This window comes from Vidua chalybeata (assembly GCF_026979565.1).
Source record: "Vidua chalybeata isolate OUT-0048 chromosome 35 unlocalized genomic scaffold, bVidCha1 merged haplotype SUPER_35_unloc_1, whole genome shotgun sequence".
NCBI classification, from domain to species: domain Eukaryota; kingdom Metazoa; phylum Chordata; class Aves; order Passeriformes; family Viduidae; genus Vidua; species Vidua chalybeata.
Window position 1 is genome coordinate 1 of NW_026530296.1, and position 18360 is coordinate 18360.

General features: G+C 64.1%; 1 protein-coding gene across 1 annotated transcript; it reads left to right on the plus strand.

The window, feature by feature from the left end:
* Positions 1-2636: 2636 nt before the first annotated feature.
* On the plus strand, positions 2637-16084 carry PPP5C (protein phosphatase 5 catalytic subunit). The gene is made up of 13 exons (XM_053933123.1): positions 2637-2780; positions 4636-4877; positions 8534-8681; positions 9653-9774; positions 9887-9952; positions 10072-10170; positions 10264-10369; positions 11324-11466; positions 12421-12508; positions 12597-12637; positions 13149-13327; positions 14145-14226; positions 15546-16084. The coding sequence occupies exons 1-13, from the start codon at positions 2663-2665 to the stop codon at positions 15606-15608; spliced, it is 1497 nt and encodes a 498-aa protein (XP_053789098.1). The 5' UTR covers positions 2637-2662; the 3' UTR covers positions 15609-16084.
* Positions 16085-18360: the final 2276 nt, after the last annotated feature.

The window sequence follows — 18360 nt, forward strand, 5'->3', positions numbered from 1 at the left end:
GTGCTGGGCTGAAATCGCCCCTTTTTTGGGGGGGGGGGCTTTGTGTCCCCCTCCCCCCCTCCCCAAATCCGGGACCACCCCTCCCCAAATCCCCCCAAATCCCCCAAAAACCCCTCTGAGACCCCCAAGACCCCCCCCAAAAGCCACCCAGGACCCCTGAGAGCCTCTCTGGGCTCCTCCGGGACCCCCAAGACCCCCCTAAAGCCCCCCAGGACCCCCGAGACCCCCCCCCAAAATCCCCCCCAGGACCCCCGAGACCCCTTAGGACCCCCCTGGGACCCCCAAGACCCCCCCAAATTCCCCCCCAGGACCCCCGAGACCCTTAGGAGCCCCCTGGGACCCTCAAGACCCCCCCAAATCCCCCCCAGGACCCCCAAGTTCCCCCTACCCCCCCCAAACCCGTCTGAGACCCCTAAGATCCCCCCCAAAATCCCCCCAGGACCCCCGAGAGCCCCTCAGGAGCCCCCCTGGGACCCCCAAGACCCCCCCGGGAACCTCCTGAGACCCCCAAGACCCCCCCCCTAAAATCCCCCCAGGACCTCCAAGAGCCCCTCAGGACCCCCCCCCCGGGACCCCCAGACCCCCCCAAATGCCCCCCAAAACCCCTCTGAGACCCCCAAGACCCCCCAAATCCCCCCCAGGAGCCCCCCCAGGACCCCCAAAAGCCCCCCAGGACCTCCGAGAGCCCCTCAGGACCCCCTGGGACCCCCCAAATCCCCCCAAATCCCCCCCAAAACCCCTCTGAGACCCCCAAGACCCCTCCCCAAATCCCCCCAGGACCCCCTCCCGGAGCCGCTGGACCCACACGCACACCGCCCCCCCCTCCCCTCCCCCACCCCGGTGCTTTGGGGGGTCCCTGTAGGACCCCCCCCCTCCCCTCCCCTCCCCCCCCCCGTGCTGTCCCCTCCCCCACATAAAGCGCTCTGAAAGCACCGCGGGCTGCGGCTGTCACTGGGGACATTGGGGACATTGGGGACATTTGGGACATTTGGGGGCATTGGGGACATTGGGGGGATTGGGGGGATTGGGGACATTGGGGACATCGGGGACATTTGGGACATTTGGGGGCATTGGGGACATTGGGGACATTTGGGGGCATTGGGGACATTGGGGACATTGGGGACATTGGGGACATTGGGGGGATTGGGGACATTGGGGGGATTGGGGACACTGGGGGGACATTGGGGACATTGGGGGACATTGGGGACATTGGGGGGATTGGGGACACTGGGGGGACATTGGGGACATTGGGGACATTGGGGGCATTGGGGGACATTTGGGGACATTTGGGACATTGGGGACATTGGGGACATTTGGGGCATTGGGGTCATTGGGGACATTGGGGACATTTGGGGACATTGGGGGCATTGGGGGCATTGGGGACATTTGGGGGGATTGGGGACATTGGGGACATTTGGGGGCATTGGGGACATTGGGGACATTGGGGACATTTGGGGGCATTGGGGGCATTGGGGGACATTTGGGGACATTTGGGACATTGGGGACATTGGGGACATTTGGGGGCATTGGGGACATTTGGGGACATTGGGGGCATTGGGGGCATTGGGGACATTTGGGGGGATTGGGGACATTGGGGGGATTGGGGGACATTTGGGGACATTGGGGACATTGGGGACATTGAGGACATTGGGGACATTTGGGGACATTGGGGACATTGGGGGCATTGGGGGACATTGGGGACATTTGGGGCATTGGGGTCATTGGGGACATTGGGGACATTTGGGGGCATTGGGGACATTGGGGACATTTGGGGGCATTGGGGGCATTGGGGGACATTTGGGGACATTGGGGACATTGGGGACATCGGGGACATTTGGGACATTTGGGACATTTGGGACATTTGGGGGCATTGGGGACATCGGGGACATTGGGGACATTTGGGGACATCTGGGGACATTGGGGGCATTGGGGACATTGGGGGCATTGGGGGACATTTGGGACATTGGGGGACATTTGGGGACATTTGGGACATTGGGGACATTTGGGGACATTGGGGACATTGGGGGGATTGGGGACATTTGGGGACATTGGGGACATCGGGGACATCATTGGGGACATTGGGGACATTGGGGACACTGGGGACATTGGGGGCATTTGGAGACATTGGGGGCATTGGGGACATCGGGGACATTGGGGACACTGGGGACATTTGGGGACACTGGGGACACTGGGGGGACATTGAGGGGATTGGGGACATTGGGGACATTGAAGGCATTGGGGACACTGGGGACATTTGGGGACACTGGGGACACTGGGGGGACATTGAGGGGATTGGGGACATTGGGGACATTGAAGGCATTGGGGACATCGGGGACATTTGGGGACATTGGGGACATTGGGGGCATTGGGGGCATTGGGGGCATTGGGGACATCGGGGACATTGGGGACACTGGGGACATTGGAGATGAGGTTTGGGGGGACATTGGGGATATTTGGGAACATTGGGGATTGGGGACATTGGGGGGACCCCTGGGGACCCCTGGGGACATTGGGGACATTGGGGACATCGGGGACACCGCGACCCCCGCCCGCTCCGCTTCCCCCCCGTTTACGACAGCGCTCCCCCCTCCCACCGCGGCTTTGCGACAGCGGCGCTTGGCGGCCGCGCCCGGCGGCGGCGGCGGCGCTTTGCGGCCCGGCCATGGCGGAGGGAGAGCGGGCGGGGAGCGGCGGCGGCGCCGGCCCCGGGCGGCCCCCGAGCCCCTCCGACCTCGAGCGGGCCGAGGAGCTCAAGGCCCGCGCCAACGAGTTCTTCAAAGGTACCGGCGGGCAACGGGGGCTACCGGGGAGGGAGCCACGGCGGGGAACGGCGGGGAACGGGGGCTGCCAGATAGGGAGCCACGGCGGGGAATGGGGGCTGCCACATAGGGAGCCACGGGGGATAACGGGGATTAACGGGGGATAACGGGTCTGCCAGATAGGGAGCCACGGCGGTTCACGGCGGCTGCCAGATAGGGAGCCACGGCTGTTAACGGGGAATAACGGGGGCTGCCAGATAGGGAGCCACGGGGGGGAATGGGGGCTGCCAGATGGGGAGCCACGGAGGTTAACGGGGGATAACGGGAGCTGCCAGATAGGGAGCCACGGGGGATAACGGGGATTAACGGGGGATAACGGGTCTGCCAGATAGGGAGCCACGGCGGTTCACGGCGGCTGCCAGATAGGGAGCCGCGGCTGTTAACGGGGAATAACGGGGGCTGCCAGATAGGGAGCCGCGGCTGTTAACAGGGGCTGCCAGATAGGGAGCCACGGTGCTTAACGGGGATTAACGGGGGATACCGGGTCTGCCAGATAGGGAGCCATAGGGGGCAATGGGGGCTGCCAGGTTGGGATCTGTGGGGGGCAGTGGGGCTGCCAGATAGTGATCTATAGGGGGCAATGGGGCTGCCAGGTTGGGATCTATGGGGGCTGTGGGGGCTGCCAGATAGTGATCTATAGGGGGCAATGGGGCTGCCAGGTTGGGATCTATGGGGGGCTGTGGGGCTGCCAGATAGTGATCTATAGGGGGCAATGGGGCTGTCAGGTTGGGATCTTTGGGGGGCTGTGGGGCTGCCAGATAGTGATCTATAGGGGGCAATGGGGCTGTCAGGTTGGGATCTTTGGGGGGCTGTGGGGCTGCCAGATAGTGATCTGTGGGGGCTGCCAGGTTGGGATCTGTTCCTGTTGATCCCCCACCCTTTGTGCTCCGGTCACTCCTGACCTCTGGGATCTGGTCACTCCTGACCTTTGGGATGTGGTCAGTCCTGACCTCTGGGATCTGGTCACTCCTTCCTTTGGGATGTGGTCAGTCCTGACCTTTGGGATGTGGTCAGTCCTGACCTCTGGGATCTGGTCACTCCTGACCTTTGGGATGTGGTCACTCCTGACCTCTGGGATCTGGTCACTCCTGACCTTTGCTCTCCGGCCACCCCCACCCTTTGGGATCCAGTCACTTCTGACCTTTGGAATCTGGTCACTCCCATCCTCTGGGATCTGGTCACTCCTGACCTTTGTGCTCTGGTCACTCCTGACCTCTGGGATCTGGTCACTCCTGACCTTTGCACTCCAGCCACCCCCAGCCTTTGTGCTCTGGTCACTCCTGACCTTAAGGATGTGGTCAGTCCCACCCTTGGCTCTCTGGCCACCCCCACCCTTTGGGATCTGGCCACTCCTGACCTTTGGAATCTGGTCACTCCCATCCTCTGGGATCTGGTCACTCCTGACCTTTGGGATGTGGTCACTCCTGACCTCTGGGATCTGGTCACTCCTGACCTTTGCACTCCGGCCACCCCCACCCTTTGGGATCTGGTCACTCCTGGCCTTTAGGGTCCGGTCACTCCTGACCTTTGCTCTCCGGCCACCCCCACCCTTTGTGCTCTGGTCACTCCTGACCTTTGGAATCTGGTCACTCCCATCCTCTGGGATCTGGTCACTCCCATCCTCTGGGATCTGGTCATTCCTGACCTTTGTGCTCTGGTCACTGCTGACCTTTGGGATGTGGTCAGTCCCACCCTTTGCTCTCCGGCCACTCCTCACTTCTGCCCTCCCGCCCACCCACCCCCCCCTCCCCGCCCTCCCTTTGCCCCCCGCCCGCGGCCGCCCCCCCGCCCCGACGCGGTGGCTCTGTGTGGCCAGGCAAGGACTACGAGAACGCGGTGAAGCTGTACAGCAGCGCCATCGAGCTGAACCCCTCCAACGCCATCTACTATGGCAACCGCAGCCTGGCCTACCTGCGCACCGAGTGCTACGGCTACGCCCTGGCCGACGCCACGCGCGCCCTCCAGCTGGACGCCAAGTACGTCAAGGGCTACTACCGCCGGGCGGCCAGCAACATGGCCCTGGGCAAGTTCAAGGCTGCCCTGCGCGACTACGAGATGGTGAGACCCGGGGCAGGGAGCCTCGGGGGTGTGCGTGGGGTCAGGGTGTCTGTCCTGGGGTCATTGAGGGTCACCTGGGGTCAGGGTGTCTGTCCTGGGGTCAGCGCGTCTGTCCTGGGGTCATTGAGGGTCACCTGGGGTCAGCGCGTCTGTCCTGGGGTCATTGAGGGTCACCTGGGGTCAGGGTGTCTGTCCTGGGGTCAGGCTGTCTGTCCTGGGGTCAGTGTGGGTTACCAGGGTCAGGGTGTCTGTCCTGGGGTCAGGGTGTCCATCCTGGGGTCAGTGTGGGTTACCAGGGTCAGGGTGTCTGTCCTGGGGTCAGGGTGTCCATCCTGGGGTCAGGGTGTCCATCCTGGGGTCAGTGTCTCCATCCTGGGGTCAGGCTGTCTGTCCTGGGGTCAGTGTGGGTTACCAGGGTCAGGGTGTCTGTCCTGGGGTCAGTGTGTCCATCCTGAGGTCAGGGTGTCCATCCTGAGGTCAGGGTGTCCGTCCTGGGGTCAGGGTGGGTTACCAGGGTCAGGGTGGGTTACCAGGGTCAGGGTGTCTGTCCTGGGGTCAGGCTGTCTGTCCTGGGGTCAGGGTGTCCATCCTGGGGTCAGTGTGTCCATCCTGGGGTCAGGGTGTCCATCCTGGGGTCAGTGTGTCCATCCTGGGGTCAGGGTGTCCGTCCTGGGGTCAGGGTGGGTTACCAGGGTCAGGGTGGGTTACCAGGGTCAGGGTGGGTTACCAGCAACATGGCCCTGGGCAAGTTCAAGGCTGCCCTGAGCGACTACGAGATGGTGAGACCCAGGGCAGGGAGCCTCGGGGGTGTGCGTGGGGTCAGGGTGTCTGTCCTGGGGTCAGCGCATCTGTCCTGGGGTCATTGAGGGTCACCTGGGGTCAGGGTGTCTGTCCTGGGGTCAGGCTGTCTGTCCTGGGGTCAGTGTGGGTTACCAGGGTCAGGGTGTCTGTCCTGGGGTCAGGGTGTCCATCCTGGGGTCAGGGTGTCCATCCTGGGGTCAGTGTCTCCATCCTGGGGTCAGGCTGTCTGTCCTGGGGTCAGTGTGGGTTACCAGGGTCAGGGTGTCTGTCCTGGGGTCAGGGTGTCCATCCTGAGGTCAGGGTGTCCATCCTGAGGTCAGGGTGTCCGTCCTGGGGTCAGGGTGGGTTACCAGGGTCAGGGTGGGTTACCAGGGTCAGGGTGTCTGTCCTGGGGTCAGGCTGTCTGTCCTGGGGTCAGGGTGTCCATCCTGGGGTCAGTGTGTCCATCCTGGGGTCAGGGTGTCCATCCTGGGGTCAGTGTGTCCATCCTGGGGTCAGGGTGTCCGTCCTGGGGTCAGGGTGGGTTACCAGGGTCAGGGTGGGTTACCAGCAACATGGCCCTGGGCAAGTTCAAGGCTGCCCTGCGCGACTACGAGATGGTGAGACCCAGGGCAGGGAGCCTCGGGGGTGTGCGTGGGGTCAGGGTGTCTGTCCTGGGGTCATTGAGGGTCACCTGGGGTCAGGGTGTCTGTCCTGGGGTCAGGCTGTCTGTCCTGGGGTCAGTGTGGGTTACCAGGGTCAGGGTGTCCATCCTGGGGTCAGTGTCTCCATCCTGGGGTCAGGCTGTCTGTCCTGGGGTCAGTGTGGGTTACCAGGGTCAGGGTGTCTGTCCTGGGGTCAGTGTGTCCATCCTGAGGTCAGGGTGTCCATCCTGAGGTCAGGGTGTCCGTCCTGGGGTCAGGGTGGGTTACCAGGGTCAGGGTGTCTGTCCTGGGGTCAGGCTGTCTGTCCTGGGGTCAGGGTGTCCATCCTGGGGTCAGTGTGTCCATCCTGGGGTCAGGGTGTCCGTCCTGGGGTCAGGGTGGGTTACCAGGGTCAGGGTGGGTTACCAGGGTCAGGGTGGGTTACCAGGGTCAGGGTGGGTTACCAGCAACATGGCCCTGGGCAAGTTCAAGGCTGCCCTGAGCGACTACGAGATGGTGAGACCCAGGGCAGGGAGCCTCGGGGGTGTGCGTGGGGTCAGTGTGTCCATCCTGGGGTCAGCGCGTCTGTCCTGGGGTCATTGAGGGTCACCTGGGGTCAGGGTGTCTGTCCTGGGGTCAGGCTGTCTGTCCTGGGGTCAGTGTGTCCATCCTGGGGTCAGGGTGTCCATCCTGGGGTCAGTGTGTCCATCCTGGGGTCAGCATGTCCATCCTGGGGTCAGTGTGTCCATCCTGGGGTCAGGGTGTCTGTCCTGGGGTCAGTGTGTCCATCCTGGGGTCAGCGTGTCCATCCTGGGGTCAGTGTGTCCATCCTGGGGTCAGCATGTCCATCCTGGGGTCAGTGTGTCCATCCTGGGGTCAGGGTGGGTTACCAGGGTCAGTGTGTCCATCCTGGGGTCAGTGTGTCCATCCTGGGGTCAGTGTGGGTCATCTGGGGTCAGTGTGTCTGTCCTGGGGTCAGTGTGTCCATCCTGGGGTCAGGGTGGGTTACCAGGGTCAGCGTGGGTCATCTGGGGTCAGGGTGTCCGTCCTGGGGTCAGCATGGGTGATCTGGGGTCAGTGTGTGCTCCTTGAGGTCAGGGTGTCTGTCCTGAGGGCAGTGTGTCCATCCTGGAGTCAGTGTGTCCCTGAGTGTCCCCAGCCCCTCAGGCCCTGTCCCCAGCTGTCCCTGGGCTGTCCCCAGCTGTCCCCAGCTGTCCCCACACCCTCAGGCCCTGTCCCTAAGCTGTCCCTGGGCTGTCCCCAGCTGTCCCCAGCCCCTCAGGCCCTGTCCCCGGGCTGTCCCTGGCTGTCCCCAGCTGTCCTCAGACCCTGTCCCCAGGCTGTCCCTGGCTGTCCCCAGGCTGTCCCTGTCTGTCCCCAGCCCCTGAGGCCCTGTCCCCGGGCTGTCCCTGGGCTGTCCCCAGCTGTCCCCAGCCCCTCAGGCCCTGTCCCCAGGCTGTCCCTGTCTGTCCCCAGCCCCTGAGGCCCTGTCCCCGGGCTGTCCCCAGCTGTCCCCAGCCCCTCAGGCCCTGTCCCCAGGCTGTCCCTGGCTGTCCCCAGCTGTCCCCAGCTGTCCCCAGCCCCTCAGGCCCTGTCCCCGGGCTGTCCCCAGCTGTCCCCAGCCCCTCAGGCCCTGTCCCCAGGCTGTCCCCAGCTGTCCCCAGCCCCTCAGACCCTGTCCCCGGGCTGTCCCAGGGCTGTCCCCAGCCCCTCAGGCCCTGTCCCCGGGCTGTCCCAGGGCTGTCCCCAGCTGTCCCCAGCTGTCCCCAGCCCCTCAGGCCCTGTCCCCGAGCTGTCCCCGGGCTGTCCCCAGCTGTCCCCAGCCCCTCAGACCCTGTCCCCGGGCTGTCCCGGGCTGTCCCTGGCTGTCCCCACCCCCTTAGGCCGTGTCCCCAGCTGTCCCCAGCCCCTCAGGCCCTGTCCCCGGGCTGTCCCCAGCCCCTCAGGCCCTGTCCCTAGGCTGTCCCTGGCTGTCCCCAGCTGTCCCCAGCCCCTCAGACCCTGTCCCCGGGCTGTCCCCAGCTGTCCCCAGCCCCTCAGGCCCTGTCCCCGGGCTGTCCCTGGCTGTCCCCAGCTGTCCCCAGCCCCTGAGGCCGTGTCCCCAGCTGTCCCCAGCCCCTCAGACCCTGTCCCCGGGCTGTCCCTGGGCTGTCCCCAGCTGTCCCCAGCTGTCCCCAGCTGTCCCCAGCTGTCCCCAGCCCCTCAGGCCCTGTCCCCGGGCTGTCCCCGCAGGTGGTGAAGGTGAGGCCCAACGACAAGGACGCCCAGCTCAAGTACCAGGAGTGTCACCGCATTGTCAAGCAGAAGGCCTTCGAGAGGGCCATCGCCAGCGACGAGCACAAACGCTCCGTGGTCGACTCGCTGGACATCGAGAGCATGAGTGAGACCCTGGGGGGCTCAGGGGTCACCTGGGGGGGCTCGGGGCCACTTGGGGGGGGTCAGGGGTCATTTTGGGGGCTCAGGGGTCACCTGGGGGGGCTCAGGGGTCACCTTGGAGGGGCTTAGGGGTCACCTTGAGGTGCTCAGGGGCCACTTGGGGGGGGTCAGGGGTCACCTTGAGGGACTCAGGGGTCATTTTGGGAGCTCAGGGGTCACCTGGGGGGCTTAGGGGTCACTTGGGGGGGTCAGGGGTCACTTTGGGGGCTCAGGGGTCACCTTGAGGTGCTCAGGGGTCACTTAAGGGGCTTAGGGGTCACTTTAGGGGTTATGGGGTCATTTTGGGGGCTCAGGGGTCACCTTGAGGTGTTCAAGGGTCACTTGGGGGGGCTCGGGGGTCACTTGGGGGGGCTCACCGTGCTGTCCCCGCACTGTCCCCACTGTCACCGTGCTGTCCCCGCACTGTCCCCACTGTCACCGCGCTGTCACCACGCTGTCGCCGCGCTGTCCCCGCTGTCACCACGCTGTCGCCGCGCTGTCCCCGCGCTGTCCCCACGCTGTCCCCACACTGTCCCCGCTGTCACCGCGATGTCCTCGCACTGTCCCCGCTGTCACCGCGCTGTCCCCACGCTGTCCCCACGCTGTCCCCGCTGTCCCCACACTGTCCCCGCTGTCCCCGCGCTGTCCCCTGCTGTCACCGCGCTGTCCCCGCTGTCACCGCTGTCCCCGCGCTGTCCCCCCGCTGTCACCGCGCTGTCACCGCGCTGTCCCCGCTGTCCCCGCGCTGTCCCCGCTGTCCCCCCGCTGTCACCGCACTGTCCCCGCTGTCACCGCGCTGTCCCCGCGCTGTCCCCCCGCTGTCACCGCGCTGTCACCGCTGTCCCTGCACTGTCACCGCGCTGTCCCCGCGCTGTCCCCCCGCTGTCACCGCGCTGTCACCGCTGTCCCTGCACTGTCACCGCGCTGTCCCCGCAGCCATCGAGGACGAGTACAGCGGCCCCAAGCTGGAGGACGGCAAGGTGACCTTGGCCTTCATGAAGGACCTGATGCAGTGGTACAAGGACCAGAAGAAACTCCACAGGAAATGTGCCTACCAGGTACCCCAAAACCCCCCCAAAACCCCCCCAAACCCCCCCCCGAAACCCCGCTGTCCCCCCGCTGTCCCCGTGCCGTCCCCACACGTCCCCACGTGTCCCCACGATCCCGCAGATCCTGGTGCAGGTGAAGGAGGTGCTGGCCAAGCTGCCCACCCTGGTGGAGACCACCTTGAAGGAGGTGGGTTCCTCTGGCTGGGCTGGGGGTGGGGTCGGGGCGAGGGGGGGGGCGTCCCCCGGGGGTGTCCCCGCGCGCCGGCACGGTGACATCGGTGCCACCGCCGCGCGTCCCCTTGGCAGACAGAGAAGGTGACAGTGTGCGGGGACACCCACGGGCAGTTCTACGACCTGCTGAACATCTTCGAGCTCAACGGGCTCCCCTCCGAGGCCAACCCTTACGTATCCACACCCTGGGGGTCCCTGGGACGGGACGGGGTTGGGGGGGGACACCGGGGACACTCGGGGGGGGTCGTTGTCCTCAGCTGGTGACAGATTTTCAACGGGGACTTCGTGGACCGCGGCTCCTTCTCGGTCGAGGTCATCCTGACGCTCTTCGGCTTCAAGCTGCTCTACCCCGACCACTTCCACCTGCTCCGAGGTAGTCCCAGAGCCTGGGGGGGGGGCGAGGCCTGGGCCCCCCCTGACTGGGTCTGGGGGGGGTGGTGTCCCCACAGCTGTCCCCTGTTGTCCCCGTTGTCCCCAATTGTCCCTTACGGATCACTATCTGGCAGCGCCTGTTGTACGGTATAGGTCACTTTCTGGCAGATCTTGTAAAGGGGGAGGTGATGTCACTGTCCTGTCCCTGTCCCCTTGGGGTTGGGGACATGCTTGTCTCTTGGGGTTGGTGGCATCCGTGTCCCATTGGGGTTGGGGACATCCCTGTCCCTTGGGGTTGGTGCCATTCCTGTCCCTTGGGGTTGGTGCCATTCCTGTCCCTTGGGGTTGGTGACATTACTGTCCCCTTGGCATTGGTGGCATCCCTGTCCCCTTGCAGTTGGGGACATCCCTGTCCCCTTGGGGTTGGGGACATCCCTGTGCCTTTGCAGTTGGTGCCATCCCTGTCCCTTGGGGTCGGTGCCATCCCTGTCCCCTTGGGGATGTCCCTGTCCCCATCCCCAGGACCAGCTCGTGGTGCCACGTCATGGTGCTGTGTCCCCTCTGTCCCATTGTGGGGCACATCCCGTGTCCCCTGCAGGGTGCAGGACCCTGTCCTGTGTCACAGGGCCACATCCCCTGTCCCCAACCCTTGTCCCCTGTCCCTCCTGGGGCCATTCTCTGTCCCACGTCCCCCATACCCAGAGCCCATCCCACATCCCTGGGAGTGTCCTGGACTCTGGGGGCCGTGTCCCCAACCCTGGGCCGTGTCCCCAGCTCTGGGCCGTGTCCCCAGCTCTGGGCCGTGTCCCCAACCCTGGGCCGTGTCCCCAGCCCCGGGCCGTGTCCCCAGCTCTGGGCCGTGTCCCCAGCTCTGGGCGGTGTCCCCAGCCCTGGGCCGTGTCCCCAGCCCTGGGCCGTGTCCCCAGGAGTGGCAGTTGTCCCCGTGTCCCCTCAGGGAACCACGAGACGGACAACATGAACCAGATCTACGGCTTCGAGGGCGAGGTGAAGGCCAAGTACACGGCGCAGATGTTCGCCCTCTTCAGCGAGGTCTTCGAGTGGCTGCCCCTGGCCCAGTGCATCAACGGCAAAGTGCTGGTGAGGGGACACCGAGGGGACATTGTCACCGAGGGGACATTGTCACCTTGTCACCTGGGATCACCATCTGGCAGCGCCCATTGTCTCCGATGGATCCCTATTTGGCAGCGTGTGGTGGCTCACTATCTGGCAGCCGCATTGATTGTAGTGGAGCCCTTTTTGGCAGCCACCGAAAAATGGGGGTCTTTGACCCCCCCCACACCCCACATTCCTGTCCCCTTGGGGTTTGGGGTGTCCCTGTCCCATTGTGGTTTGGGGTGTCCCTGTCCCCTTGGGGTTTGGGGTGTCCCTGTCCCCTTGGGGTTGGGGGGTCCCTCGAGGGGTTTGGGGTGTCCCTGTCCCCTCGGGTTTGGGGTGTCCCTGTCCCCTTGGGGTTGGGGGTGTCCCTGTCCCCATTGGGTTTGGGGTGTCCCTGTGCCCTCAGGTTTGGGGTGTCCCTGTCCCCATTGGGTTGTGGGGATCCCTGGGAATATTTGGGGTGTCCCTGTCCCCTCGGGTTTGGGGTGTCCCCGTGTCCTTGGGGTGATCCCCATCCCTGGGAGGGTTTGGGGTGTCCCTGTCCCCATTGGGGTTTGGGGTGTCCCCATCTCCTTGGGTTTTGGGGATCCCTGGAAGGGTTTGGGGTGTCCCTGTCCCCTTTGGGGTTTGGGGGTGTCCCTGTCACACTTTGGGGGGGGGGGGTTCCTTCCCTCCCCAGGGTCTTGGGGGTCCCTTGTCCCCATCTCAGTGTCAGGATGGGCGATTGTCCCCCGTGTCCCCGCTGTCCCCATGTCCCCGCTGTCCCCTCCTGTCCCCTCCTGTCCCCTCCTGTCCCCTCATGTCCCCGCTGTCCCCTCCATCCCTGCTGTCCCCTCCATCCCCGCTGTCCCCGTGTCCCCGCTGTCCCCTCCATCCCCGCTGTCCCCTCCGTCCCCTGCTGTCCCCCCAATGTCCCCACCACGTGTCCCCACCCAGATCATGCACGGGGGGCTCTTCAGCGAGGACGGGGTGACCCTCGATGACATCCGCAAGATCGAGCGGAACCGGCAGCCCCCGGACTCAGGTGGGACAGGGACCCCCCCCCCGAGATGTCCCCAAGGTGTCCCCAAGGCGAGGGGCTGAGCTGTGACCCCCCCTGTGTCCCCCCCCAGGGCCGATGTGTGACCTGCTCTGGTCCGACCCCCAGCCCCAGGTGAGCTGTGACCCCCCCCCAGGGATGTCCCCTGCCCTGTCCCCATGTCCTGGAGGTGTCCCCATGTCCTGGGGGTGTCCCCATGTCCTGGGGGTGTCCCCTGCCCTGTCCCCATGTCCTGGGGCTGTCCCCATGTCCTGGAGGTGTCCCCTGCCCTGTCCCCACATCCTGGTGACATTCTCCATTCTGTGAGTTTGTCCCCGATGTCCCCAGTGTCCCCCATGTCCCCAGTGTCCCCCATGTCCCCAGTGTCCCCAATGTCCCCCATGTCCCCAGTGTCCCCCATGTCCCCAATGTCCCCATGTCCCCATGTCCCCAGTGTCCCCGATGTCCCCAGTGTCCCTGATGTCCCCGATCTCCCCCATGTCCCCAGTGTCCCCAATGTCCCCAATGTCCCCGATGTCCCCATGTCCCCAGAACGGCCGGTCGGTCAGCAAGCGGGGGGTCAGCTGCCAGTTTGGCCCCGATGTCACCAATGTCCCCAATGTCCCCGATGTCCCCATGTCCCCAGAACGGCCGGTCGGTCAGCAAGCGGGGGGTCAGCTGCCAGTTTGGCCCCGATGTCACCAAGCGCTTCCTGGAGCGGAACCGCCTGGAGCTCATCATCCGCAGCCACGAGGTCAAGCCCGAGGGCTACGAGGTGGCCCACGATGGCCGCTGTGTCACCGTCTTCTCCGCCCCCAACTACTGGTGAGGGACGGCTCGGGGACACAGCTGGGGACACCGCTGCTGGCGCTGTGGCCTGGCGTTTGTCCCCCACGTCACCTGGGTTCAGTGTCCCCAAGCGCCCAGTGTGCCCTGACCTGAAATGTCCCCAAGCCCAGTGTCCCCTGAGCCACCTTGTCCTCTCAGTCCTGTCCCCAGGTGTCCCCTGAGCCACCTTGTCCCCTCAGTCCTGTCCCCAGGTGTCCCCTGAGCCACCTTGTCCCCTCAGTCCTGTCCCCAGGTGTCCCCTGAGCCACGTTGGCCACTTGGTCTGGTGTCCCCAGGTGTCCCTGAGCCACGTTGTCCCCTTGGTTTTGTCCCCAGGTGTCCCCTGACCTGAAATGTCCCCAAGGCCGGTGTCCCCAGAGCCACGTTGTCCCCTCAGTCCTTTCCCCAGGTGTCCCCTGAGCCACGTTGGCCACTCACTCCTGTCCCCAGGTGCCCCCAGAGCCACGTTGTCCCCTCAGTCCTGTCCCCAGGTGTCCCCTCAGCCACCTTGTCCCCTTGGTTTTGTCCCCAGGTGTCCCCTGAGCCACAATGTCCCCAAGCCCGGTGTCCCCAGAGCCACGTTGTCCCCTCAGTCCCATCCCCAAGTGTCCCCTGTACCTCGTTGTCCCCAAATGTCCCCATCCCTGGGGGTCCCCAGCCTCGGTGGCCCACGGGGGCTGTGCTGTGATGTCCCCAAATGTCCCCAAGTGTCCCAAATGTCCCCATCCCTGGGGGTCCCCAGCCTCGGTGGCCCATGGGGGCTGTGCTGTGATGTCCCCAAGTGTCCCCAAGTGTCCCCAAATGTCCCCTGCAGTGACCAGATGGGCAACAAGGGCTCCTACATCCACCTGCGGGGCAGCGACCTCCGCCCCGACTTCCACCAGTTCACAGCAGTGGTGAGTCTGGGGGCACTGGGACCCCCAAATCCCACCCGGGGACCCCCAAATCCCACCAGGGACCCCAAAATCCAACCAGGGACCCCAAAATCCAACCCAGGGACCCCAACATCCCACCCAGGGACCCCAAAATCCCACCCAGAGACCTCAATAATCCTGGGAACTCCAAAACCTTCCTGGGGACCCCCAAATCCAACCCAGGGACCCCCAAAAACTCTGGGAGTCTTAAATTTAGGGGGAGGGGGTCCCCAGGTGTTATTTGGGGGGGGTCTTGGGGGTCTCATCCTTTCGGGGGGTTCTAAGTGGTTATTGGGGGGGGTCTTGAGGGGGGTCTCATTATTTTCGGGGGGTCCCCAGGTGTTATTTGGGGGGGGTCTTGGGGGTCTCATCCTTTTGGGGGTGGTCCCCAGGGATTATTTGGGGGGGGTCTTGGGGGTCTCATCCTATTGGGGGATCCCCAGGGGTTATTTTTGGGGGGGTTCTTTGGGGTCTCATCCTTTCGGGGGGGTCCCCAGGGATTATTTGGGGGGGGGGTCTTGGGGGTCTCATCCTATTGGGGGGTCCCCAGGTGTTATTTGGGGAGGAGTCTTGGGGGTCTCATCCTTTTGGGGGGTCCCAGGGATTATTTGGGGGGGGGTCTTGGGGGTCTCATCCTATTGGGGATCCCCAGGGGTTATTTTTGGGGGGGTTCTTTGGGGTCTCATCCTTTCGGGGGGTCCCAGGGATTATTTGGGGGGGGGGTCTTGGGGGTCTCATCCTATTGGGGGGTCCCCAGGTGTTATTTGGGGAGGAGTCTTGGGGGTCTCATCCTTTTGGGGGGTCCCAGGGATTATTTGGGGGGGGTCTTGGGGGTCTCATCCTATTGGGGGATCCCCAGGGGTTATTTTTGGGGGGGTTCTTTGGGGTCTCATCCTTTCGGGGGGGTCCCCAGGGGTTATTTTTGGGGGGGTTCTTTGGGGTCTCATCCTTTTGGGGGGGTCCCCAGGGGTTATTTGGGGGGACTTTTAGGGGTCTCATCTTTTTGGGTGGGTTCTTTGGGGTCTCATCCTTTCAGGGGGGTCCCCAGGGGTTATTTGGGGAGTTCTTGAGGTCTCATCCTTTTGGGGGGGGTCCCAGGGGTTATTTTTGGGGGGTCTCTTTGGGGTCTCATCCTTTCTGTGGGGGCCCCTTTTGCGTCTCACCTTTCTGGGGCGGCCTCAGGAGCTTTTTTGGGGTGCTCAGGCTCTGTCCGGGCTGTCAATTTGGGGTGGGGGGGGATCCCCCCAGACCCCCCCTGAGCCCCCCTGAGCCCCCCCTTTTTCCCTCCACCCCTCCCCCAGCCTCACCCCAACGTCAAGCCCATGATGTACGCGAACACCCTCCTGCAGCTGGGCATGATGTGACCCCCCCCCGCGGGGGTCCCAACGACCCCCCCGCACCCCAAAAAACGACCCCCACCCCCCCCCCCCCAAGCACCCCCCAGGGGGGTTTTAATATATTGGAAGATTGTATTTATTCCCCTCCCCAGTGCTCCCAGTGCTCCCAGTTTGGGGCAGGAGGGGCTGGGGCGGCACCTCCCGGGGTGGGGGGTGGGGTGGGGTGTGGGGGGGGGGGTTCAGGGGGGAGATCCTGGAAATTTGGGGGGGGGGGGTTTCCCCTCTGCTGGCACTGCCCCTCCCCCTCCTCCCCCCCCCCCAAAAAAAAAACAAAACGAGCAATAGGTGCGAGGAGGAAAGGAGGGGGGAGGGGGAGAGGGGGGGGGTCCCGTGCCGCCCCTCCCCCTCCTTTCCCCCCCACCCCCCTCCCCGCCCCCCCCGCCGTGCGGTTTTACCATCTCTGTAATTAATTAATCACGGTCAATAAAGTTAATTAAAAGTGGCTTCGTTAAGAACCGGACCCGGCCGCTGGGGGGCGCTGTGGTGGCGGTTGCCATGGAGACCCCAGCCCCGCCCGCCGCGTTGTTGTTGCCATGGCGACGGGGATGGAGGGCGGGGACCCTCCTTGGGCACCCCAAACCCCCCAGGGACCCCCAAATCCTCCCTGGGGACCCCAAACCTCACCCAGGGACCCCCAAATCCTCCCTGGGGACCCCAAACCTCACCCAGGGACCCCCAAATCCTCCCTGGGGACCCCAAACCTCACCCAGGGACCCCAAAATCCTCCCTGGGGACCCCCAAACCTCACCCAGGGACCCCCAAATCCTCCCTGGGGACCCCAAACCTCACCCAGGGACCCCCAGATCCTCCCTGGGCACCCCCAAACCTCACCCAGGGACCCCCAAATCCTCCCTGGGGACCCCCAAACCTCACCCAGGGACCCCAAAATCCTCCCTGGGCACCCCCAAACCTCACCCAGGGACCCCCAAATCCTCCCTGGGCACCCCCAAACCTCACCCAGGGACCCCCAAATCCTCCCTGGGGACCCCCAAACCTCACCCAGGGACCCCAAAATCCTCCCTGGGGACCCCCAAACCTCACCCAGGGACCCCAAAATCCTCCCTGGAGACCCCCAAACCTCACCCAGGGACCCCCAAATCCTCCCTGGGGACCCCAAACCTCACCCAGGGACCCCCAAATCCTCCCTGGGCACCCCCAAACCTCGCCCAGGGACCCCAAAATCCTCCCTGGGGACCCCCAAACCTCACCCAGGGACCCCCAAATTCTCCCTGGGGACCCCAAACCTCACCCAGGGACCCCCAGATCCTCCCTGGGCACCCCCAAACCTCACCCAGGGACCCCCAAAATCCTCCCTTGTAACCCCCAGACCTCACCCAGGGACCCCCCTCAGCCCTGGGAGCTCCAAATCCTCCCTCCTGGGGACCCCTCCTCAATTCAGAGAGACTCAAGTCCCACCCTGGAGCCCCCCAAAACCTCCGGAAGTTTCTTGCGCCCCCCCCAAACTCCATGTTGGGGGGCTCTGGGGTTGGTGGGGGGACTCAGAGGGGTCACTGGGGGGGCCTGGACCAGTCTGAGCCTCTCCCAGTTTGGCACTGGGACCAGTTCCAGCGGCAGAGCGAAGATCCCGCCGGTCCTGCCAATCAGCGCCGCTCAGCCAATAGGAGCGCGGAGCGCCTCCGTCTGTCGCGCCTCTCAGCCAATAGGAGAGCGCAGCGCCTCCGCTGGTCCCGCCCCCCAACCGAGAGCGTCGCACGGGTCCGAAACCTCTCGGAATGACCCAAAATCGCTTCGGAATGACCCAAAATCACTTCGGAATGACCCAAAACCCCCTCGGAAATGCCCGGAACCCTCTCAAAAGGGTCCGAAACCCCCTCGGATGACCCCAAATCCCCTCAGAAGGGTCCAAAATCCTTTCAGAGGAGCCCCAAATCCCCTCGGATGACCCCAAATCCCCTCAGAGGGTCCCCAAATCCCCTTGGGTGGACCCCAAATCCCCTCAGAAGGGTCCGAAATCCCCTCGGAAGGGCTCAAAACCCTCCTGGGAGAGCTTGAGGCCCCTTGGAGAGATCCAAAGCTGCCTCAGAAAGGGCTGAGTGTCCCTCGGAGGGGCCAAAAATCCCTCAGGACGGGCCCAAAATCCCTCAGGACGGACCCAAAATCCCCTGGGGAGGGTCCCAAAGTGGCTCGGGTGTGTCCAAAATCCCCTTGGGAGGATCCAAAGTCCCCTTGGAGGGATCCAAACCCCCTTGAAAGGAACCAAAATCCACTTCACAGGATTCACAACCCCCTTGAGAGGATCCAAAATCCCCTCAAAGAGCTCCAAACCCCCTTGAAAGGATCCAAAATCCCCTCGAGAGGATCCAAAGCTCCTTGAAAGGATCCAAAATCCCCTCAAAGGGCTCCAAACCCCATGGAAAGGAACCGAAATCCCCTCGGATGTGTCCAAAACCCCTTGAAAGGATCCAAAACCCCTCGAGAGAATCCAAAATCTCCTTGAGAGGATCCCAAACCCCCTTGAAAGGATCCAAAGCTCCTTGAGAGGATGCATAATCTCCTTGAGAGGATCCAAAATCCCCTCAAAGGGCTCCAAATCCCATGGAAAGGAACCAAAATCCCCTCGGATGTGTCCAAAACCCCCTTGAGACGATCCAAAATCCCTTCAAAGGGCTCCAAATGCCCTTGAAAGGATCCAAAATCTCCTTGGGAGGATCCAAACCCCCTTGAAAGGATCCCAAATCCCCTTGAGAGAATCCAAACC

Excerpts from the sequence above, each read along its gene's own strand:
- PPP5C (XM_053933123.1), top strand. The coding sequence starts at position 2,663 with ATGGCGGAGGGAGAGCGGGCGGGGAGCGGCGGCGGCGCCGGCCCCGGG. Across the intron at positions 8,682-9,652 it reads GCTGGACATCGAGAGCATGA|CCATCGAGGACGAGTACAGC; the intron begins GTGAGACCCTGG and ends CTGTCCCCGCAG. Across the intron at positions 9,775-9,886 it reads ACAGGAAATGTGCCTACCAG|ATCCTGGTGCAGGTGAAGGA; the intron begins GTACCCCAAAAC and ends ACGATCCCGCAG.